The sequence below is a fragment of the Marmota flaviventris genome, chromosome 5 (assembly GCF_047511675.1).
Source record: "Marmota flaviventris isolate mMarFla1 chromosome 5, mMarFla1.hap1, whole genome shotgun sequence".
Lineage (NCBI taxonomy): Eukaryota > Metazoa > Chordata > Mammalia > Rodentia > Sciuridae > Marmota > Marmota flaviventris.
The window spans coordinates 41,400,328-41,426,187 of NC_092502.1; the positions used below are offsets into that span (position 1 = coordinate 41,400,328).

General features: G+C 34.0%; 1 protein-coding gene across 2 annotated transcripts in view; it reads left to right on the top strand.

The window, feature by feature from the left end:
• The window catches only part of Smad5 (SMAD family member 5), a 44,398-nt gene extending 19,205 nt beyond the window's left edge, over positions 1–25,193 (top strand). The window contains exons 2-7 of one of the 2 annotated variants that reach the window (XM_027941102.2): positions 2,197–2,767; positions 9,045–9,296; positions 9,945–10,064; positions 15,841–16,062; positions 18,086–18,342; positions 20,002–25,193. In XM_027941102.2, coding sequence (XP_027796903.1) covers positions 2,365–2,767; positions 9,045–9,296; positions 9,945–10,064; positions 15,841–16,062; positions 18,086–18,342; positions 20,002–20,145 — 1,398 coding nt within the window. In that variant the 5' untranslated portion in view covers positions 2,197–2,364 and the 3' untranslated portion in view covers positions 20,146–25,193. The remainder of the gene's footprint in view (positions 1–2,196; positions 2,768–9,044; positions 9,297–9,944; positions 10,065–15,840; positions 16,063–18,085; positions 18,343–20,001) is intronic. The other variant, XM_071612190.1, reaches the window with a different exon arrangement.
• Positions 25,194–25,860: the final 667 nt, after the last annotated feature.

Sequence of the window (25,860 nt, forward strand, 5' to 3'; positions counted from 1 at the left end):
TTTCTTCTGCCTCTTCCCAGAGATAAGCGCAATGAATAATTTAGTACATAGCCTTCTGGTGCGTATTCTCTGTTTATATACACAATTAACTTTTTTTCCCCATATTTTGAATGATGATGATAATAGATGAATAGTTAACATTTATTAGGTACTTTCTATGCACCCTGCATAGTTGTAATTTAGATGGGGAAACAAGGAGAAATACCTTCCCTAAAAGTTATAGTATCTATGTTATTCTAATAGTTGTATAGCATTTTTATACTATATCTCATTTAAACTTAGTTGATCGTATTGTTTCTATAATCACTTAGATTATTGTTTCTATAATCATTTAGAATGAGCTGTGTATTCTGAATTGTGGTTTTTAAGTTCCTCTCATGTCTCTCCCTCTTTCTCTCTCTCTCTCTCTCTCTCTCTCACACACACACACACACCTTCTGTTTAGACCCCACTGTGATTTTGTATTCCTCAATAAGATCTCAATCATCGGACTTTTTTTTCTTCTCTGTGGTCAGGAAATGCTCTGTTTATGTCTGCCTGATTTTTTTTTTTTTTTTTTTTTTTTGTTAGTGTCTCTTTGCCTTTGGAATTTCTTTTCTCATCTGAGGCAAACATTGCCTTTACTTTCTGATCCCAGTTGGATTTTGTCCTACATCCTCAATGTAACTATGACTGAGATCAGCTCTTCTTATAGCTCCTTTATATATGCCTGTTACTGAAAAATATGCTTTTTCTTGTTATATCTCTAGTTTAATGTAGCCAGGTTTGCTTGCCTGGCAAAAACATCCTACACAGGATCCTGACATTAGAAGTATATCTTTAGTTTCTTGTACCCCTCTCCCATGGTTACAGCTTAGCAGTATGGACAGCCACTGCTATTAGTCACCACCATCAGCATGCAGAACAATTCCTGGCACTTACAGGCTCTCAGCATGTATATGCTGAATGAATTAATCTGTTGGTTCTTAAGAAGAAACCTATTTGGTGTGACTTTTTCTTTTTTCTTTTTTTTTTTTTTTTAAGCTCCATAATGGCTGATCATAGTATATGGCACATAATAAGCAACCAGTAATTATTCCTGATGTTTAACTCAGTTTTTTTTTTTTTTTTTTTTTTTTTGTGTGTGTGTATGTGTGTGTGTGTTTACCTGGTTTTAACTGAGTGCATGTATTCTTTTCTGGGAAGATATGGTCCATCCTAGAACAATCTTGACTATAGAATTTGCTAGCATTTGTCAAAGGCTACAGCATTGGTTGGTAAAATGGCACAAGAAAGGAAGTATCTTTTATTACTGACATTCTTTTTTTAAATGTTTCACTAAGTGCATGTTGTCTGTAGTTGGTTGTATAGTGATGTACAGGGATTTTACCCACTCTTAGCAGTAGAACGCCACTGTGTATCACTTGCTCTTGTCATCACCAAGAACTTTTAGTGGGTCAGAATGGTATTTTGCATGGAGCATCTTCACTAACTAATATGCATAAAATATATAAGCCAGTAGAAATTATAAAATATAAACTTCTTTGGGTTGAATCATATATTTAATCTCTCTAAATCTCTTTAGCATTCTTAGTTTTAAAAATAGACACTTTTCACTTTCTGGCAGTTATATGTACTATGACTGATTTGAGAGTTTGGTACATATTATGACAACTTTTAATATAATTTGCATCTGATAATGTGACTTGAATAATCTCAGCTTCTCTGGTAGAGTGTCACTGGGTTCACTCCTTAGTATCACCAAAAACAAACAAAAACTTTAGGGAATTTTGATTACCTCAGGACATGTCATGTTCAGAATTGACAGCATGTAACATATATGAATTTTGGTGAAGGAAAGAACTTCATAAGCAAATCTTAGAGGACTCTTTTAGGCCTTAGTAGCTTGACCAAAGGAAATAGAGTCTTTTTGTTTTTGTTTTTGATAAGATATAGAAAGTAAAGTAGCCTGTTTTTACTCTTGGTTATGGTATGTCATTGTCAGTCGATTAATTATTTGTTCGTGCTGTGAAGAAGGAAGTAAGAAGTCACAGAACCTTTAGAGAAAATTTCTTCTTCTAGATTTATGTTTTTTGTTTTACTTTGTAATGCTTTTCTGTTCTTAGTGACAAATAACACATTTTTCAGTTATATTGACTTAAATATATGTAAATTGAATTGGTTTAAATTAGGATCCTTTCCTGCTTTCTCTTTTAGGACTTGAACCAATGAAAGAAGCATATGGCACTTGTGAAGATAAATGTCACTCCTCCTTCTTTAATTGGACCTTCTGCTTAGGACCTGTATGTGACTTTTCACCTGTGATCTGTTCTTTCAGTAGCTACTGACTTTGATTACAGGAAGGTCTCTGAAGATTTGTATCAAATGACGTCAATGGCCAGCTTGTTTTCTTTTACTAGTCCAGCAGTGAAGCGATTGTTGGGCTGGAAACAAGGTGATGAGGAGGAAAAATGGGCAGAAAAGGCAGTCGATGCTTTGGTGAAAAAACTGAAAAAGAAAAAGGGTGCCATGGAGGAACTGGAGAAAGCCTTGAGCAGTCCAGGACAGCCGAGCAAATGTGTCACTATTCCCAGATCTTTAGATGGACGCCTACAGGTTTCTCACAGGAAGGGCTTACCCCATGTTATATATTGTCGTGTTTGGCGCTGGCCTGATTTGCAGAGTCATCATGAACTAAAGCCATTGGATATTTGTGAATTTCCTTTTGGATCTAAGCAAAAAGAAGTTTGTATCAACCCTTACCATTATAAGAGAGTGGAGAGTCCAGGTAGGTTTTATTGTCCTGAGAATAATTAAAAACAAAACTAAAAAGGAAAAAACAAAACAAAAAAACATGTCTCTGGCTGATTAGTGTATAATTAGTTTATTAATTGAAAGGTTCTATTGACCTTGTGTTGCCTTTTTAAAGATTTAATGTGGGAGGAATACTGGATTTACTTTTTTTTTTATATATAAGTGATATAACTCTCAAATGGCTTGTTCTAATTCTTTGTTCACTGTAAACACCTATATATACACTTAGATGATCTGCCTTTCTCATATGTACTAGATCTTGTTCCTTTTGGTCTATTCAAGAATTTTGTTCCAACGATATCATCCGTCTTCCCAGCATCATATTGTCCTCTACCAGACTATTTCTGATAACATATAATCATGTTACCACCCATCCTAAAATAAGAGTTAAAAAAGAATTCCTGTCCTGACCTCATTCACACACTCCTATTCCTTATCTATTGCATTTTCTTCTGGTCTTATAAAAATTCTCCATTTTCATTATCTGTACATTTTATTTTTCCTTCTTTCTTGTTACTTTTCCAGTTAGTCTTTCTTCCCTACTATTGAATGTGTCACCATCACTAGTGACTGCCTTTTTACAAATTAAGGTTGTTTCTTGGTCTTACTTCCTTCTCATAGTTTGACATAGTTGGTCTTCTGCCCTCCTACTCAAAACTTTTTCTCTTTGACTTTCAAGACACTACTTTCTCCTGATTCTCCTATCTCACTATCCTTGTTCAGTCTCTTTGATGCCTTATTCTACTGTTTCTTAGGACTTAGTACTTGGATCTTTTCTCCATCTGTATTCTATCATAAATGCTGTCATGCATTAAGTACCTCATGTTTGTTAAGTCATCTATAAGCTGATGCTTACATTTTGAACTCCAGTGTCAACTTCTCCCTTAGTTTTAGACTTATACATCCAGTTATCTACTTGACATCTCCACTTAAATGTCTAATAAACATTGACTTTTGATTTTTTTCCCCCTATTAAATCATTTTTTCTCCTGTTTCTCTATTGAAGTGCATGGCAATATTCATGTAATTACTGTTGTCTAAGCCTAAGTTCATTTTTATTCTTAAGTCCTATATTTGAGCTATGAGCAAATGCTGTTTACTGTACCTTCAAAATATATCTTGATATTATCACCTCTCACCATCTGTAAGCACTACTTTAAAATAGATTGTCATCATCTCTCAACTTAGTACTCTTCTAATTGTTCTCTCTCCTTTCCCCTCAACCCATTATATTTTCTATGTGGCAGCCAGAGTGACCTTTAAAACAGCATATGTCAAATCATGTCAGTCCCTACTAAAAACTCTTTAAAGGCTTTCTGTCACACTTAGAGCAGGTCTCATTATGACCTGTCCTCAGACTTCTGTTCCTTGGACTTGTCTACTCCTGTTTCCAGGCATTATATATTGCCTTTTCTTCTAAAGGACTCTCCCCTTGTCATATTTTTGTGGCATGCTTTCTCACTCTATTTAGTACTTGCTCCAAAAGCACCATCACTTGTTGACTGTTAGGTATTTATTTTGTTTACTGACTGACATAAGTAGTGTCTTCCTTAGTCTCATTCATTACTGCATCCCCGGTGTCTAGAGTAACATTTCCAGCACTTAGTAGGTGCTACTCTGTATTTTTTTTTGGGGGGGTAAGGAATGAATTACCTAAACTGACGTTTTAGTTCATTTATTGCTGCTACAACAATACCACAGACTGGGTAAATTATAAACAATAGAAAGTTATGGGGGCTGGGGTTGTGGCTCAGTGGTAGAGTACTTGCCTGGCACATGTGAAGCACTGGGTTCGATCCTCAGCACCGCATTAAAAAAAGTAATAAAATAAAGTTATACACACACACACAAAGTTTTTAAAAAAAGTTATTCAGCTCATGGTTCTGGAGACTGGAAAGTCCCATGGTGAGGGGCTGTCTCTGGTGAGGGTCTTCTGATAGCATCATATGATGGCAGAATAGCAAGCTAGCATAAGTGAGGCAGGGGAGAAGACAGAGGGGGCTGTACTTAAAACAGAATCAATTCTCATGATAAATAACCCACTCCTGAATTACCTCTTATCAGGCTTCACCTCCCAACACTGTTATATTGGGGATTAAGTTTCCAACATGTGAATTTTGGGGACATATTGAAACCACAGTAGCTAAGATAGTAGCTGAGTGCATTAGTTATCAATTGCTATACAACAAATTACTACAGATGTAGTAGCTTAACACATTTATTACCTCACAGTTTGTGGATGAGCATCTAGTCATAGTTTAGCTGGCTTTTTGCAAGCCTCTAATGAAAGTGTTGGTCAGGGCTGAGGTCTTATCAAAAGTTCAGATGGGGAAGGCTCTGTTTCCATGGTCACTGTAATTGTTAACAGAATTCAGTAGTCCTTGCAAGCTGTTGGACCCTTGCTGATCATCAACAAGAGATTGCCTTCAGTTGCCTACCATATGTCCATCTGCATAAGTAGTTTACATTTATGGCAGCTTCTTCCTGAAAGAATGGCATTATGTTTTTATGGAATGTAATCACATACCTCCTGTCATTTTGCCATATTCTTTTGGTTAGAAGCAAATCACAGTCATCCTTACACTCAAGATTTACCCAAGGACATGAATAATCAAAGGCAGGAATCATGGTGGCCATCTCAGAGTCTGTTCACCACACTACAGATAACATAAACCCAGTGTAGTAGAAAGACCAAAAGTAACATTGAACGTGGAAACTAGTAAAAAGAATAGAAGTGATTGTCCTGTCAGGGAAATTCCAACTTGAGAGCGTTAGAGCTGCTATTTGATATTTGAGATGATCTTCAATTTCTCATGGAGTCCCAGGAAAGCTGCAGCCTGAAGGAATTGATGAAGAAAGGAAAATGGGAAGATTTCATAGAGATGTCTGCAAAACTCTCAAGTTTACATATTTGCTAATAGTAAGTCTAGTAAGTGTGTTACTTCCATAGCGAGGGTGTGACTGCTACCAGAAGAAGTTTTTGTTTCTTTAAGAATCCATTTTTCTAAGCTACAATCATTCTATAGAAAGAGCAAAAGCATACCTCTGATACTTTTAAAAACACTAGAGATCACCTATCTTGCTAGATGGAATATTAAGAAAACCAATTTTTGGAATACATGCCTGTAATCCTAGCTACTCAGGAGGCTGAGGCAGGAAGATTGCAAGTTTGAGGCTAGCCCAGATGAATTTGTGAGATCCTGTCTGGGGGGAAAAAAAAAGATTGGTGATATAGTGTAGAGGCAGAACTGGTTTAATCCCCAGTATCACTAGCAAACAAACAAAAACAATAAAAAAGAAAAACAACAACAACAACAAAACATTATTTGGACCCAAGTTCATCCGAGCATCTTGGAGGGTGGAGGAGGTGGCAGATTGGCCCAGTTCCAAGCACAAGATGATCACTTCATATAACTGTCTTACTAAAGTAGTATTAGTGTTTATGGACTAGGTGGTTTTCAAACCCTATGAGGTTATTCCTTCATAGAATTAGAAAAGGGTACTAACATTTTAGACCCCTATGAGTGTATAAATTTATAGATAAAGAAACTTAAAATTGAAAGTAAAGTAACATAGAGGATCACCCACTAGCTGGTATACGGTATATTGCACAAAGGTAAAAATTATGGAAGATAGTTGGGAGGTGTTGCATACTAATTAAGATTGTGGGTTCTGGAGCTAGACTTTCTGGATTTGAATTCTGGTTTTACTCCATACTACCAATATAAATTCAAGCAATTTACATAAACTTTCTGTGAAATTAATCTAGGTAATTATAAAATAGGAATAGTACTACTCACCACCCAGAATTGTTATGAGGATTAGATGATTGAATGCATGAACAGGTATTTAAATTAAAACATCATGTGATTCAGAATGGATTTCAAATTAAATAGTGATTCTAGAATAATACATTCTGAAAATAGAACATGGGGGAAATGGCAGAGAAAAAATTTCAAAGGAATACTACTGCTCAAGCAATTGTAGTGGCTCATTGACCATGTAATCAGAACAAGGGATTGAAAAAGATTTACACATGAAATCTTAGGAAAGCATGGGTAAAAAAAAGATTCTGAAAGCTTCCAGAGAGAAAAATTTGGGGCATCTACAAAGGATTGGAAATCAGAACATTGGATGTCTCAGTGCAATTTGGAATTCTAAAGAAAATGAAGCAGTGCCCTCAAAATTCAGAGGGATAAAAGTTATCTGGAATTCTGTCTGCAAACAGAGAAAACTTTTTTTTCCAGGTATTTTTTATATATAAAAATTTCTTATCCTTTCTTAGGAAACTAATAAGATGAGGCCCAGGAAATGGGATCCAATCCTACAGGAGGGAAGGTTTATGGGAATCTTGAGTAGCAACCAATCCAGGTTGGAGCAAAAGGGAAGAAAGACTCAAAGGAAAACATGAAATTAATAAATTATTTGATGATTGTGCTGTATGAAAAATAATATTGATAGGCATTTGGCAGACCTGATGGAATACTGAAATTAGTGGTACACACTTAAAATTAAGCAAATAAAGGATCAAGGCAATACTTAACTTTAATAAAAGCACTGTTTGAGTTGAAATCACAGTACACTTGGCTCAACAATGTTTAATATATATGCATATATATACGCACACATATATACTAAATATAAACACTGGATATTTATCACAATTTTTTATGACAGTTGTGGGGAAGGGAAATGGGAATGGAATAAAACAAGAAAGCTGCCTCATTTGCTACAAGAGCAAGTCTACAAATAATGTCTTGACAAATCAGTAATAGCAATATGTTATTTAGCAGTGCACAAAATAAATATCAGAAGAAATGGTTTAATATCTAAATTTGTTATTTATGGAAACAGTATGGGAGACGGCTAGAAATTGCTGTTTTGTTATAATCTTATCATTTTTATATGTTTATGCTGTAGTCTTTATAAACTCCACATATTATTTTGGAATAATAAAGTAGTTTTAAAAATTTATGTATGCACATAATATAAAAATAAGGGAAGCCAGTGATTTTATTTATGCCTTTAGTTTAAAAAAAAAAAAAAACAGCAAAGGAACCTTTAGTAGAACTGAATTCTTTAGTTCACGAAGTCTTTTTAACTAGATAAGAAAATTTCTTGCTGTCATTTAATGCCCTTCTTTCCAATGGTGGTTGCCCCATCATTCTGAAAGGAGAACAACAGTAGAAAAAAAATGTTGTAGTCAATGTTAACTGTATATTTACAGCACGAATTCAGTAAAATGAAAAACCAGTACAAATGGTGAGCATTTGATTTGTTGTATGTATCCCAACTTCCTGGAGGGGGAAGTATGAAGCTAAAAAACAAACCAGTTTTGTTTGTACAAAATGATATCAAAATCAGTGAGATTTTTCTGAATGAAAAATTACATTGACAAATATAGGAAAGTTATTAAAAGAGATGAATTCTCATTTAAGAATATGAAGAATCAGGTTTTAGTTTCCTATAGGAAAAAGTAAGTAATGAGGTGTTTGAATGTTGTTTTGATCACATAGGTCTTTAGAGAAAATGAACATTTGAATAAGGTTAAAGTTTATCTTTTAAAAAACATCTATTTAAATGTTATATATTTTCTATATGTGAAATTTCACTATTATCATATTTATAAGACAGACTTTGAACAGAAGACTTCTACTAGGGGGAACATTACTATTTTTAGTAAAGAAAACTTTACTGAAGAACACAAAATTTGAGATCTTTCAAATTAAGAATGATGAAAATATTCAAATTGGAAACGTGAAGGTTTTTAGGGCATCTACATAACTGACCTCATCTTTACTCTCTATTCTTACCTCCCATAGGGTTCAGTGCCTAGTCCAAGTGACTTGTGTTTTCCCATCTCCCTCCTCTATGGTTCTCTTCCCCTAGCACTCTCATGTGAAATCCTCTTGATTTTTAAGATCTGATCAGGTGTTGTCTTTTCTATAATATTCTGATTCCCTGTTAGATGGGAGTGTTCATTTTTAAACAAGTCTATGTATCAAAGAATATCAGTGGTATCTTTTCTGGATTTTCTGTCTGCTAGAGTCTCTTATACAGGCTAAATGCAATAGGTATTAAATAGTTATTATGTTAATATAGTTTCAGGTTTCTACAAAACAGCCTTTCCTAAAAGTAAATTGTTTTAATTGGTTTGCAGTTTTACATGAATCCTTTCTGCTAATCCTTTAAGATGGGTGGGACATTTGCTTTAGTGATTTCTAAGTAATAACTTCATTTTTGTCTTTCAGTCTTACCTCCAGTGTTAGTGCCTCGTCATAATGAATTCAATCCACAACACAGTCTTCTGGTTCAGTTTAGGAACCTGAGCCACAATGAACCGCATATGCCACAAAATGCCACATTTCCAGATTCTTTCCATCAGCCCAACAACACTCCTTTTCCCTTATCTCCAAATAGCCCCTATCCCCCTTCCCCTGCTAGCAGTACATATCCTAACTCCCCAGCAAGTTCTGGACCAGGAAGTCCATTTCAACTCCCAGGTAAGACTTTATTGAGAGGAAAAAAGAAAAGTAATAATACTAACCCCTGAGAATCAGCATTTGTTCTTACTGCTGATCCTGCTGGTGAACTATGTTATAAAAGAGCTAGTTACTTCTGACTGTATATTCCTCAGATAATTGTTTGATTTCCACAGTAGTTTGGATTTTATTTTGTCAAATACCATGTTTAAAATATGGAAGTAGCAGGGGAATTAAATACCAACTGTTTAACCTGCTGTTAGGAATCTGCTCAAAAACAAACTTTCATACTTTATTTTGCATAGATGTACTACATTTTTTCTCTTCACCAGTTAATAGTGCTGATTCAGTGCTGGTTTTAACTCTTTCTTAAGATATATCTCTGAGTATATTATTCTGTGCAAAGAAAGGCAGTTTTTGACCTTTAATTCTATTTTAATATCTTGGATTACCAGATTCTGTTGTACATACATGTGGGCTTGTAATAGGTTTTCAATTACTAGTAGATGTGCTGTCTAATGTCTGCATTTTTGTGCATCTAATGTTCAGTAATGAACCCTACTGGTAATCTTGAAATTTTTTTTAATGCTGTAAAGTAATAACTTTAAGCAGGATGACGATTTTAACCGTTCTTTGGGATTTTAACTTGTCTCATTTTCTTCCTCTTAGCTGATACACCTCCTCCTGCCTATATGCCACCTGATGAACAGATGGGCCAAGATAATTCCCAGCCTATGGATACAAGCAATAATATGATTCCTCAGATTATGCCCAGTATATCCAGCAGAGGTAAGAGAAGTATATTTTATCTTTTATCAGAAAATGATGTTCAACCATGTTGATTTTATTGTAGCTGTGTTTTTTCTTTTTTTAATTTTTTTTTTAGTTGTCAGTGGATCTTTTATTTATTATTATTTATACCTGGTGCTGAGGATCGAACCCAGGGCCTCACACATGCCAGGCAAGTGGTCTACCACTGAGCTACAAATCCAGCCCCTGTAGCTGTTTTTATTTTATTTATTTGCAGTGTCAGAGGCCCAGTGTAGGGCCTACCACATGCTAGGGGAGCACTCATCCACTGATCTACACCCCCAGTCTTGGCCACTTTAAAAAAACAGGAACATGTGTATTTTATATACTATAAATTCACCTTAAGTATATGATTGAATGATTTTGGAAAACATATAAATTTTGTACCACAATATAGTTTGAGAGCATTTGAAGAGATCCTCACTCATATGAACAGCTCTACATACCATTCCAATCTGTTTTCTGTATGTATAGATTTATCTGTTCTAAGCATTTCATATAAATGGTCATGTAATATATAGTCTTTCATCTGGCTTCTTTCACGTAACATAGTATTGTCAAGATACATTCATGTTGTAACATAATAATAGTTTGTTCCTTTTTAATGGCTGAGCAGTGGGGGGTTTTTTGTATAGATATACCACATTTTATCTATTCACTAGTCAGTAGGCATTTGAACTGTTTCTAGTTTTTGTTTTGTTTAGTATGAATAATACTCTTAGAAACTTTTGTATAAAAGTCTTTGTGTGGACATGGTTTTTATGTTTCTTGGGAAGATACCCAGGAGTAGAATCGCTGTGTCATATAGTAAGTTTAACCATTGAAGGAAAACTGCCAACCTTTTCCAGTGTAGCTGTATCATTTTACACCTGCAGTGTATGAGGGTATCAGTTTTTCGTAATCTGTTAACACTTACTATTACATCTGTCTTTTTTGATTATAGTCCCATTTTAGTGAGTATGAAGTGCACATTGTGGTTTTAATTTTTATACTCCTAATGAGTAATGATGTTGAGCATTTAAAAAATTTTTCTTTGATGAAATGTTTATTTTAAATTTTTTGCCCATTGGGTTGTTTATCTTTTTATTGAGTTGTACAAGTTCTTTATATATTCTGGATTTGAATCCTTTATCAGAAAGTGATTTACAAATATTTTATCTCAGTAGATTTCATTTTCTTAATAATGTTTTCTGAAGCACAGTAGCTTTAAATTTTGATGAAGTCCAGTTTATCAATTTTTTCTGGATCGTGTTTTTTGGTATTGTATCTAAGAAATTTTTATCTGTTCCAGGGTTGCAAAAAATATTCTTTTGTGTTTATTCTATGTGTTCTATAGTTTTAGCTCTTATATTTAGGTCTCTGATTCATTTGAGTTATGTTTGTGTATGCCATATGGTAAATATCTATATTTTTTGTTCTCCATTGCACTGACATCTTTATTAGAAATCACTTTATAATAAAAATATAATAAAAATTTACAAATATAAGGGTTTGTTTAGGGCCTTTCAGTTTTGTTCATTGATTGTATATCTGTACCTCTTTGTCTTGATTACTAAAGCTTGATATTGAGGGTTTTTCCACATAATTTTTTTTTATTGCAGTAAAATACACATAAAATTTATCATCTTAACCATTTTAAAGTCATATAGTTTGTTGCCATTAATTACATTTATAATGTGCAGTGGTTACTATCTTACATCTCTGTTACTGTTTTCACCTTATAAAACCAAACAAAATTCTGTGCCAATTAAACAATAACTCTACATATCTTCCTTCCCTAGCTCCTGGCAATCACCATTCTATTTTCTTCCTTCTTTCTTCTCTTTTTCTCTCCCTCCCTTGAACCCAGGACCTCACTCAAGTACTCTATCACCCAGCCCCACCATTCTACGTTTTGTCTATTTGTCTTTTTATGACTGACTTATTTTACTTAGCATAATATCCTCAGCTTCATTTGTTGTGGTAAGATGAGTAATATTTCACTGTATGTGCACACCACATTTTGTTTATCCAGTCATGCACTGATGAACACTGGGGTTACTTCTAGGTTTTGGCTGTTAAAGATAACTCTTTGAAACTCTCCTTTCAATTCTGCTATTGTGGGGTATCATAGGTTCTGTACATTTCAATTAGGTGAAGTTGGTTGATAGTATTGTTCAAGTTTTCTATATCCTTATTTCCTTTCTAATTATTCAATCATTTATTGAGAATGGGGGATTGAAGTTCCCAACTATTGTTGAATTGTATATTTCTACATTCAGTTCTGTTGAGATTAGCCTTACGTGTTTTGGGATTCTGTGGTTTGTATAATTCAGCATACAATTCAGTGGTGTTAAGTACATCCACAGTGTTGCTACCACTGTCACTGTCCATTTCCAGAACCTTCTCATTATGCCAAGCAGAACTCTGTACCTATTATAAAGCTCCCTATTCTCTCTTCTCTGGCCTCTGATCAATACTCTTTTACTTTTTGTCTCTGTAATGCCTACTTGAGGTATTTAAGTGGAATGATGTGTTTAGGAACTTTATGTCTAGCTTATTTCACTTAGTATGGATGGCATTTTCAAGATTTATCCATGTCATAGCATGCATTAGAAATTCATTCCTGCTGGGTGCGGTGGCGCACGCCTGTGATCACAGTGGCTTGGGAGGCTGAGGCAGGAGGATTGCTAGTTCAAAGCCAGCCTCAGCAACTTAACCAGGCTCTAGCAACTTAGCAAGACCTGGTCGCTAAATAAAATATAGAAAGGGTGGGGGATATGGCTCAGTGATTGAGTGTGCCTGGGTTTTAATCCCCAGTGCCAAAAAAAAAAAAAAGAAAAGAAAAAGAAAGAAGAAAGAGAGAAAGAGGGAGGGAGGGAGGAATTCCTTCTTAAGGCCAAATTATACTCCATTGTATGTGTGTATACTTTTTGTTTCTCTTTTATCTATTGATGGTTGTTTGGAGTTTTTCTACTTTTTTGGTTGTTGTGAATCATGCTGTTATGTTTGAGTGTCTGCTTATAATCCACTTGAATATTGTATTCTTGAAAATAGAATTGCTGTGTCATATGCTAATTATGTTTAACTTTTCAAAACCACCAAACTGTTTTGTACAGTAGCTACATCATTTGACATTCCTACCATCTATACATAAAGGTTCCACTTTTTCCATGTACATGCTAATGCTTGTTTTCTATGTTTTTCTTTTTTTAATAATTACCATCCAATGGATATGAAGTGATTCTCATTGTGGGTTTTTTAATTGTCTCCTTTTTAAATTGACAATGAAAAATGGTATATTTTTATGGTGTCATTGTGGTTTTAAAGCCACTTTGTTTTGAGACTTTAAGTTCTGTATAGTATCCCAAGTTTCGAAATAAGATATTGCTTTTTAACGTATTTCTTAAGTGTTTTGTGTTTTACACATTTGTGATAATAAAGCCTATCTACAGAAAACCCACAGCTAACATCATACTTAATGGTGAGAAACTGGAAGATTTCCTGCTAACATTAGTAACAAGGCAAGGATGACTCTTCTCATGCTTTTATTTCCAGTTTGCAGAGAGAATCACTTAAGTGTTTGAATTCAATTTTTTGTTTAGAATAGTATTACAGATAGTGATATAGTTAATCCTTTCCAGTTGTTAAAAAATTACATTTATCTCAAATTTAAGTCTGAAGTAGATTCCCCTAGAGAAATAATTTAAGATATGATATTGCTACTATGTTCTGAATTGTGTCCTCCCAAAATTCCTATATTGAAACCCTAACCCCAAATGTGGTGGTATTTGGAAATGAGTCTTTGGGAGGTAATTAGATTTAGCTGAGATCATGAGGGTGGGGTCCTCATTGTGGTATTAGTAAATTTATAAGAGGAAGAGATAGATCCCTTTCTGTCTATATCTTTCTCTACCCTTGAACACAAACCAAGAAAAGGCCATGTGAGCACACAGCAAGAAGGTGGCTGTCTACAAGCCAGGAAGCGGGCCCCTCACCAAACCCTGAATCTACTGGCACCTTGATCTTGGACTTCCCAGCCTCCAGAACTGTGAGAAATAAATTTCTATTATTTAAGCCACTCCATCTATGGTATTTGGTTATAGCAGCCTGAACCAACTGAGATAGGAACTGGTACCTAGAAATGGGTGCTGCTATAACAAATACCTAAAAATATGGAAGTAGCTTTGGAACTAGATAATGTAGAGGCTGGAAAAGTTTTGAGATACATGCTAGAACAATCTGATGTTGCTGTGAAGGGACTATTAAAGGTGATTCTGGTGAGGGCTAAGAAGTAAAAGAGAGCTTTAAATAAACCTTCCATTTTCTTAGAGAATACATAAATCATGTATAGAATGTTAGTACAGATATAGATGTTATACCAGGCTGATTCTTGTGAGGGTATAGACCTAAAAGAGGAATGTATTATTAGAAAACAGAAAAAAGGCCATCCGTATTGTAAAGTGGCAAAGAATTTGGCTGAATGGTGTTAATGTTCTAGTGTATTATAGAAGGTAGAACTTTTGAGTTACAAAATTGGATATTTAGCTGAGGAAATTCATAAGTGTTGAAGGAGTATCCTAGTTCCTACTGGCTTCTCAAGAAAAAAATGAATTTGAGAAGGAATTGTTAAGCAACAAGGAATCAGAACTTAAATGATTTGGAAAATTCTCATCCTATCCATATTTCAAAAAATAACTCAGTTTTGCTCACCTGCCATTTGATAATGAGATTAGTGTGGGTATGAACCATGGACCTAAACAGCCACTTCAGCAGGAGCACAGTTTGACCTGAAGAGAACAGAAATGGGCTGGAGTTTAGTAAGGCTATCAAGTTCCTTAAATTCTCTGGCAGACCAGATAAGCTATTTGACTGTAAACTTTTATAATTCTTCAAAAAAGAATTCCTCTGAAGCTGATTCAGAAATCATCAGGATGACTGGTCTGGTTTCAGCAGGCTGAATGACGTCATGAGGGTACCTGGAGACTAGAGGGTGCAACTCCCTACAACACAGAACTTGGTGTAGTTTCACATGTTACAGTTGAAGGGGAATTCTGCTGTGGGATTTTGTCTCCTGTCTCACTTTTTTCTGATTTTCATAAGACTAGATTTTAGACTTTATAGTTTTTGCTGGAATAAAGTTAGGAGTTTGAGTCCTTTGAGATGTAATGTGTGTATTTTTGCATGCTAACAGACCAAATTGTACCCTAACCCCCAATGTCATGGTGTTTGGAGATGGGGCCTTTGAGATATAATTTAGGTTTAGATGAGTTCATGAGAGCAGGGTTCTCAGGATGAAATTAGTTACCCTCATAAGAAGAGAAACAGAAGTGAATCTTTGGATCTTTATGAGCACACACTGAGGAAAGGCCATATGAGCACCCAGCCAGAGGGCAGCTATCTACAAGCCAGGAAGGGAGCCCTTTCTAGATATCAGACCAGCTGACACCTTGATGTACTTTCCAGCTTCCAGAACTGTGAAGGGGAAAATTAATCCACTCAGAATATGATATTTTGTTAAGGGAGTCTGAGCAGGTTAAGTAAGATAGTTGCCTATCTTTGTTTTCCTAAAATTGCTTAAATTGTCATATTTAAGTCTATTTCTAATATTTTTGGATATAAGTTCAAACCAGGAAGGACAGTGATACTTAAGTGAAATGTCTTTGTTTTCTTTCTCATGTAGCTCTTTGAGTTGGGTTGAAGATTAAACACATAGTGAATCTGGAGTTTTGGATAATCACTTATTAAACTTCTTTTCTGTCTGATTTGTTCACAGATGTTCAGCCTGTTGCCTATGAAGAACCCAAACATTGGTGTTCAATTGTTTACTACGAATTAAACAACCGCGTTGGGGAAGCTTTTCATGCATCTTCTACTAGTGTGTTAGTAGATGGATTCACAGACCCTTCAAATAACAAAAGTAGATTCTGCTTGGGGTTGTTGTCAAATGTTAATCGTAATTCAACAATTGAAAATACTAGGCGTCATATTGGAAAAGGTAATCATACATTCATTTGAATTCAGCCCTTTTTTGTATTGGCCATGTGCCACAGTTTGTGTAAGGAAGGTGCTGTAAACTTAAAAAGAATCTAAAGGCCTCTGCCTCATGTTGCGTATACTAAAGAATGTATTAATCAAATAAAGATATCATGAGTCCCCAATTCCTTATCTTGTTTAGTTTTTCTGCTTAAGTACTAGAGATCTGAAATCATTATTTCTTTGTTTTTTGAGTTACCCTGACTGGAATATAAACTGCACAGAAATTTATCATGTTTATAACAGTAGCTAGGACAGTGCTTGGCTCATGAAATATACAACAAATGTATTTGTGGAACACATGACTGCTAGTGAAGAATGAGGATTTCATAATTATGGTATTTGTGGAGCATCTTCAATTGAGATATAATGAGTAAGAATTACCATGATGTTGGGGGAGTAGAGTTTAGAGGTGGAGAATCCCAAGTGTGAATGACGAAGTTCTTTGGTGGCTTTATTATCACCCCTCATCTTTTAAATTCAGGAAGGTTTTTTGTATAATTCATCCTGAAATATAGCTGCCACAACAACTATATCACACTGCAGTGAGATGCCAGAGTCTCATGCATGCATCAAATGGTCAGGAAGGAAATCCATCCCAGGTAGAATGTATTGCATATTTCTAAGAAGTTTTGTTTTCACCTCTTGCTGCCTTTTGCTTTAACTTAGGAGGGTCTTACTACAAGTGAAAACAAAGGCAAATAAATATAATTATGATGGCATTTTTTTATAGAAGAGGTTTTTTAAAATATTATGGTCAAAGATAGGTTGAATACAAAGTTGCCATTCTCTTTTAGAGTTCATTGCCTACTTGCCATGATGGTGTGTTTTGTTTGTTTGTTTTTGGTAAAATGTCTTCCTTGTATGCATAGATTTCCCACCCCATCCCAGTAAAAATAATTTTAAGTGAAATCTATTTGGTAAATTTTGAATTTCTAAAATTAGTTGTCTTTTTTTTCAGCATACTATTCTAGGATACTTTTGTTCATGGGTCATTTTTATTTACTCAGAAACAAAGCTGAATTTTTATTATTATAGGCTGATATAATTTTATGACTTACTTGTGTGCAGAGAGATATGTGTATTCAGGGATGGTGCCACAAAGCACTGTGGTAGTGAAAAGTTGTCCATCAGTAGTTAGTAGATTCACCTAGAATTATAAGTGGCATTTAGAGGATATATACAGTAGCAAATTTATATTTTGAAGCGTAATAGAATCCTCAAGATTGCTTAAAGTGAAAGAGCAAGTTTTTGATTAATAGAATGTGGTACATTCACATTAAAAAACAAAGCAGAACACCCAACCTTCCACACAAACACACACACAAAAATTACATAGGAACATTTATATAAAATTAAATGCATTTAAAAAGGTTCAAAAGGATATCCACCATTTTGATATTAGTTTCTACCTTTAATGAAGAGAAATTTGAGGTGATAGATATGTTGGAAAAATATCAGCTTTAGTTACACAATTTAAATTTTTGTATTGAAACTTTTCATGCATTATTTTTATGCATACACACACACACACACACACACACACTACACATATATTTTAAATATATTAAAAGTAATTTGAAATTACCAAAGTAAAATGTCTGCAATTTAAAAACTTGTGGTAACCTGAAAGTACATATGCACCTTTGGGGGTTTTGTTTGTATTTTTGTTTAATACTGTTGTCCTCATTTTCTTAACCATCTCTTTCTCTCATAGAGATAATAGAAGATTTGGAAAAGGAAAACAACTTAAAAGTAGATAACCTAATCAGCTGTCAGCTTCAGGCTTAACTTAGTTATTTGAGGACCATGTTAGACTTAGGCAGACATTAACCTCTTCATTATCTTTGGCAGCAGAAGGCCATCTAGTGGTTGCTTTTATCTGAAGACAGTAGAGAGTTTGCTATGAACATCTCCGTATTTTGGTTATACCATATAATCTCTTTTGCTTTGTTAAACTGACTCATGCTACTTATCTTTTTAAGGTGTTCATCTGTACTATGTTGGCGGGGAGGTGTATGCGGAGTGTCTCAGTGACAGCAGCATATTTGTACAGAGTAGGAACTGCAACTTTCATCATGGTTTTCATCCCACCACTGTCTGTAAGATTCCCAGCAGCTGCAGCCTCAAAATTTTTAATAATCAGGAATTTGCTCAGCTTCTGGCTCAGTCTGTCAATCATGGGTTTGAGGCAGTCTATGAGCTCACAAAAATGTGCACCATTCGAATGAGTTTTGTTAAGGTAAGTGTGTGTGATCTGTATTGAAAATATGTATGGGTCACTGTAAATATGTATGTCTATAGGTTGTAATAGAAAAATTGTTAAAGGTGGGCATTACTTTCAACTGGATTTACTAGGTTCTTAGATGAAATCCTTGAATTTATGATTGTAAACATATGGTAAGTCTAAGATAATTTATAATCCAGACATAAAATGCATGATTGATATTGATTTTGATATTGAACAGGGGTTGAGCTTACAAAGAATGTCAGTTAAATGATTAAAGTATTGGAAAACATTTACTATTAAAATTGCTTATTGAGTCCCTCAGCATCAATAGTTTTGATTATTATTAGATTCTGTTAGACTGACTTGACAATTATTTGGAGTTCTAAAATTATTTTCCTTGAACTGAGCTTTGTTATTAAGAATTTGCAAAGTTCAAGTTCATCATTTACCCTCTTGGCCTGATTTTATTGAATATTCCGAAGATGGTTCTTGAACAAAATTTGAAAAGAATTTGTGATGTATTTAAGAAACCTATACTATATTTAGCCCAAGAACAACAACTGTCACATGCCATATGTGAATTTTTTCTTTTTGGCATTCACTCCCTATCTAGTGTTTTCTTTCCTTCCTTCCTTCCATTCTTCTATCCATCCATCCATTCATCCAGTGTTTTCTTGATGCTTTACTGTAGATCTGATGTGTACATTTAATTATCAATCACCCTAAAGTTATTTCCCCTCCCTCTATACAAATGAGACTTTTGCATATTTAGTTTATCTGCATTCCCCATTTTCTCCAATCTTTTTCCTCTTTCCTCCCATAATTTTCCTGGACCAGGACTAGAATAAGCACTAACATAGAGAGCTTGATAAATCCAGATGGAAGAAAAGTGAAAAATTTCCTTTTTGTTTTTGTTTGTAGTTTTAAGCTAGCGTTTTAGTTCATTTCATCTCATTAATTTCCCAGCTTTAAGGATAATGGCTATGTAATCACTACATTAAATTATTTATAAATGTGTTTATCAGTATCTACAGTGCCTTATGTGACAGGAAAAAAAATAAAAACAAAGCAAAATTTAAAAAATATCAAAACAAGTCAGACACAGTGGCACATGCTTGTAAATCCCAGTGACTGAGGAGGATTGAAATTTCCAGGACAGCCTCTGCAACTTAGCGAGGCCCTATCTTGACAAATAAAGAGGACTGGGGATATAGCTTAGTGATAGAGCACTCTGGGTTCAATCCCTAGTAACAAAAACAAAACCTGAAAACAAAGTTTTTTGGTCATATAATCTGACATGAAGTTACGTGAGGCTATTTATGGGTTTTATTTATCCTAATAAGTGAGAATATATCTCATAGTAGAAATAAATAATATTTTAATTATGAGATATTGTACTGTATAATGTTTCTAAAATTTAAAAAAATGCTAAAACACCTGGTGCCATGCGTTTCTATTAGGAGAAGTATATGTTGTTTAAAAATTCATATATCTCTGAACATTGTAAATCTTTTCTTATAATTCCATGGTGAATATCAAGATTGCTTTTGTGATAGTTATTTAAGTATTCTGTATATCTTTACTGTTAAACTATCTGTTTGTTATTATAATTGCTTTAGACTGTTGACAACTTAAAGAGAGATTGACTATGATATCTGTTCATTTTCATAGGGCTGGGGAGCAGAATATCACCGACAGGATGTTACCAGCACCCCATGTTGGATTGAGATTCATCTCCATGGGCCTCTTCAGTGGCTGGATAAAGTCCTTACTCAGATGGGATCTCCTTTAAATCCCATATCTTCCGTTTCATAGTGGAGAAATATTCTTTTTTCAATTGTTACTAGTGGACTTATTTTAATTTTAGAGAAACTTCCAGTACAAATACTGTGAGCTGACATGGAAAAACAGATTTTATAGCTTTTTTTTTTTCTACATAATTGTGACCAACACATTTGTATTTTGTGATGAATCTGCATTTGTTTGTATTCATGTTCATGTGATTAACTCTCAAAGGTATTGTAAAAGATGTGGACTAAGTATTATGCCCCTGTTCAGAATTTTGGTGTTGATTTTAAACTGGAACATGCTTTAGTTTATCATCCCAACAGGTTTTTTATTTGTTAATTTTTTTAAAGTATGCATCACATGATGAAAAACTATAGTATAAGAGGTTATAAATAGGGAAAAATAGTCTTCCTTCTGTTGATTTTCCAGAAACTATACTTCTAACAATTTCTTTGTCCCACCAACTTTAAAAAAGCTTAACACATAGTTTTTAAAAGCCTATGGTAGGGGCTTAAAAGAAACTCTAAAATAATCTTTTTATTTGATGGAACACTATGCACTGCTCTAACAAGTAGTGTTCAGTAAAAGTGAAGTGAATTTTCTAGATGACATAAAATTTACATTTATATAGCTAAATGTTTGTCAGTGTAATGTGACTTCATGCTCAATATCTTTTGAAAAACATTTCCTTTTTTTTTTTTAAAAAAATTGCCAAGTAATTGATCTCTAGTATATGTCATTTACTCAAAATCTTGTCATAAATACTACTTTTTAGCTAGTGACAGTGCATGCACGGCCTTGTTCAGCTATGTTTGCTGCTTTTGGCCCTGTTGCAAGGATTGTAATTTTGACATGCATTAATCTTTTATTTTGCACTTTTATGGGTGACAGTTTTTAGTGTAACCTTTGGTAAAACACTCAAGTGACTTGGACTTAGATGCTTATCCTCAATTCCTTGTTACCCCTTTTGTATTAACAAACTACAATTTATAGTTTACAGTTTTAGGAAGTTATGCCTTTTTCTAGTATTTTATTTTCAATCTAGGTTATAAGATTGTTCTTCTAGAGCTCCAACTAAGGTGCCTTTTTAATTTCTACAGTCTTGTGGGTCTTATTAATGTTGGAAAATCATGTACTTAATGTCATTGTTCTCACTTGTATTGGTCTCCCCATGCAAGGACCTATGCGCTGTAGCCATAGGAGGCTCTTTGATTGGGCCTCAAGGGTGAGGCTACTGGTCTGATATTAAATGAATCTGCAGTAGGTGTTGGGGTAGCTGATTTCAAAACATTCACGTGTCAAAGACTGTTCTCTCACTTATCATCAATGCTCTTTTTCTATTTTTTTAGTATCTACATGGATGCTAATCTCCCAGAACACAGTCTTCTAAAGGAAAGATGATTAAATATCCATTTAATCAATCATGTTTTGGCTTTGAGTAGAGTACTATTAACCACATTTTCTAGGGAATAGTCAGATGGACATTTAGTTATGGCACAAGAAAGCAGAAATTATTTTGAAAAGAAAAATGACCTAATGTACCTAATCAGAAAAAGAAGCTTTGTTTTCTAGTGCCTTTGTAAGTATCTGGAGCCATGCCATTCAGCTGTTAAAAATGTTATTTTTGGTTTGACTTTCTGCTTTGCCCTTTCTGCTTTTATGAGGGGAAAAAAAAACAAACACAAAAAATATTTTTTTAGGAAAGCATTTTGCTATTCCTTTTGCTTTCTGTGTCATTATTTATTGCTTTTTCAAAGTGCAGCCATTGGATGATTTTAGTGTCTTCAGGTGAAGTGTCATTTGTGTTTCAGCTCAGAATTCTTTGTTGGGTAAAAAGAATAATTTCAGACAGTCACCTGAGCCTTCAACGTAAGTATTATGTAACATGTATTCTAAGTTGTATGAGCCACATGAAAGAGAATTATTTGTTTAGTGATAGAACTTAGGTATTTTTATCATTCTTTTACTTAACAAGCTCATGGCACAAATTTATGAAAAAGAATTCACTCAAGTTGAATGACAAATACATATAATCAACTTTAGTGATTATTTTAGTCATCAAATTGTTTTATAGATGTTTTTAGCTGCAAGTTAAAAATTGTTTTGTTTGCAGACACCCTGTTCCAGCTTTTAGATATTTAGCAGGTATTATGTGATTGGCTTTTTTTGTTTTTTTTTTTTAAGAAGTATTATCTTGTGAATGACAGTACTGAAGCTGTTAACTGTTAAGAATTTCATGAAGTATAAACCTGTTATATTTCCTAAAGATTGTCAATTTTCCACCTGTGGCCTTTAAACGAAAATTTTATTCAGTTCTGCTATTCTTATAAACCCTAAGGATATATGTATATGATAAAAATTATTAATAAGATGAAAACAGAAAAAGCAAAGTAAAATTCTGGCTAACAATAAGAAAGTATCTCTGAAAGAAACTATTTCAAAAAGTACAATATTAAGATTTTATTTAATATTAGACTGGTTTATAGTCAAATTTGCAAGAATATCAGCACCACTACAATAATCACTTTTTATAGCAGATAGACTATATTAATACATGCCAGTTAAAAGACAGAATCTGGGAATACTGAATTTGCAGCCAGTTTGGTAAATGCAAAAAGCAGAACAGAATCAAATTAATCTCATAATGAATTAAAGTAACAAGATCTTGATTGCCAAAAAAGCAGGTTATAAGAAGTGCATTTGACTAACATCTTATTGATTTCATGGCTAATATATGGAATATAAACTAGTAGGCATGTTACTGATCTACTGAATTTGATACTTTTCTCTAGAGAAAATTTAAGGAGGACATCAAAAATGTCAAATACAGGGGCTGGGAGCATAGCTCAATGGAAGAGAGCTTTCCTAGTGTACACGAGACTCTGGGTTCAATCCCTGCAGCATCACCAAAAAAAAAAAAAAAAACACAAAAAACGATATCTTCATTAGAATATAAATATAAATATATATACATATATATATATATATATATATATATATATATATAATTTTTTTTTTTTTTTTTTTTTTTTTACATTTCACGGTTGCTGTATAACCCAGCAGTTGAACTGGCTGTGTTGCTGAGGTGAAACCCAGAATAAGATTCAGTTCAACAAGCTACACCTAGTATTACAAATTTATGCTTTTCATAACTTTTGAGAGTAAGACATCCTTTAGGGGATGTAAAACAATTACTAAGTATTCAAATCTGAAGGCTATTGTCAAGATAAGAACTAGGGTTCACCTTATAAAACCTTCCCTGTTATTACCTGAGGGTACCTGTGAGAAACCGTTCCTTCCCTTGTAATAGTGTCCTTTGGGAGGAAAAGGTTTACAAAAAAACAGAATCCTACTGATAGCAGAGAAACTCTAAAAAGTTTGGTAGTATGTATTAAAGTGCTGCACTTGTGTTATAGAGAACATCTCATACTCCAGTCCAGGTCCATTTTTTAATACTTTTTCTAGTTATTTGCTTAATGGTACTTTGAGTTACTGTCACCTTTCTCATTTAAAATATATTATCCTTTTTACTTCCTGAAGAAGGAAGAATCCTTTGATAATTATTGAATTCAGCCTTCATTGATGAGTTGCATTTTTGGACCTATTTTAAGAACTCTTGATGTCTGGAGTCTGAATATAAGTGTTCATTCTGATTTTTTTCATCAGCAAGATAAGCAAGTATCTTTTAAGGTGAGATAGTGTGGTGGTTTTAGAATTGTTTAATGGTTTTTATGGGAGTGAGTTTTCCTAAGTGGTTTTCTCAGATATTAACTAAGACAGCTTTTTGGAGGGTAATTTTCCTTTTGCTGCCTGTTCTCCCCAACAGCATTATTTGAACAACAACATTTTCTTCATTGATAGAGGTGAGATTCTTGAATGTACTTGCAAGGCATTTTTTTTTTCTCCCCTGCATAAACAAATCTTGCTGGAGAGAAATTTGGATAGTTCTTTAGAATTCAGTGGATTGCAGTTTAGTGTGTCCTGATTACAGGAGGTAACAGTATTATAAAGCCTTTGTTAAACTAGATTATTCATAAAAGAAGTTTGCCTTCCTGGCTGTGGATGGTGGTCAGTGGTAGACATTTGCTAGCATGTGGGAGACCCTGGATTAGATCTACCCATGGGTGGGTGGGAAGAAAAATAAGATGAAACTCATCTCCAAAACAAAATACAACTGCATTATAATTGAAGTGACACTCTAAAATTAGGTGGTATACCCAAACCAATAAACAAGATTTCATATATTCTGGTTTTGTTTATTGTTATTTTGTAAGAGTACATGCTGTAATATTGTTGGTAGCATTTGCTGTAAAATAAGTAATGAGTTATTTTGTTGAAAAGAGCAGGATCTTTGATTGTGGCAGAGTGAAAAGGATTTTATGGTTCTTGTCCACATAACTCAGTTCTTAAAATTTCTAAAATAATCATGAGCCATTATCATTTAAGGATTTATTTGAAGTTGCTGTGATTTTTAAAAGTTCAGAATTTTGTATAAATAAATCCCCACCCCTATTAGTAGATAGTGCCTGTCTTAAAACTAACTGGTGTTAGCTATAAGAGAACTCCAGTTAGGCCAAAGAATCCCAAGTGTTTTGTAAAAGAAAATCTTATAGGGTCAGATTTTCCTGTATAATACTATTGGAAATGATGTTGCTTTGATTTTACTAGAGGAACTCTTGAGGATGATGGCTGGGCTAGAGATATTCTTTTTAACCTGGTTGTTTAAAGTTGCAATTTAAAATTCACTTATTTTAAATTTGGTGAAGATCATTGAAACTGAATGTATGTACTTACCTACACTCTCTTTAAAAAGATCTTTCATATGAAAATGATAAAGACCAAACCAATGGCTGCACTGTAGGACTGTTTCTTATTTGTTCTTGTTCTGCTTCTGTTCATGTTATAGAAAATGAAATTATAGCATGATGCTTCAATTCTGCTATCCTTTTGATACTTATAAAAATGTATTAGGTTTTACTATACTGTGCTTTTCAAAGCCATAACTCTTAAATTTGTTTTTGCATATTGTTTGCTAATACTTTATTTTAATAAACCTATTTTAATAAACCTCAAAATCTGCTTAATGTGTCTTTTTTTCTTTTTGGTAATTTTTTCTGATTTATGTTTCATTGAATGGAGTTATAGAAGAGGGGTGGGATTATCAGTTGTTAACAACCTGCTGAATTATCTGTGTGCTAGTGATAGAAAATATGATATACCATGCCTTTTCACTAAGCATGAGGGTTGCTCAGTATAATTGATTGTTTTTCTTTCTCTTTGTAAGGGAGTTGATGTGTTTTTCTTTGTTATGTTTTGATAGAGGATTTGAACCTAGACTCTGGGTTTTTTTTAGTTTAATCACTAAATTTTCCTTCTCTAGATGTCATTGTAAATGAGGGGGCTTGGCTGGGTGATTGAGAGGCAGAATAGGAAGACAGCTTTTACAGAGCTGACTCTAGAATCTGCATTTGAGTCCTGGGCTACATACTTCTGTGCCCTTTTGCAGGTTGCTTAACGACTCTGCCTCAGTTTTCCTCATCTGTAAAATAAAAGTTCACTTTATAGAAAAATGAAGTAATAACAAAAAAAGTACTTAGAACAACCTGGCATAAAAGAACTCATTTAAAAATTAATATCTTTTACATTTCTGTTATTTCTTTGATTTAGAGTAATTATTTCTGAGGCTGCTTGTCCTTGGTAGATCAACACTTGATTTTCTACTTTGTGAATTAGCTGTGCTTT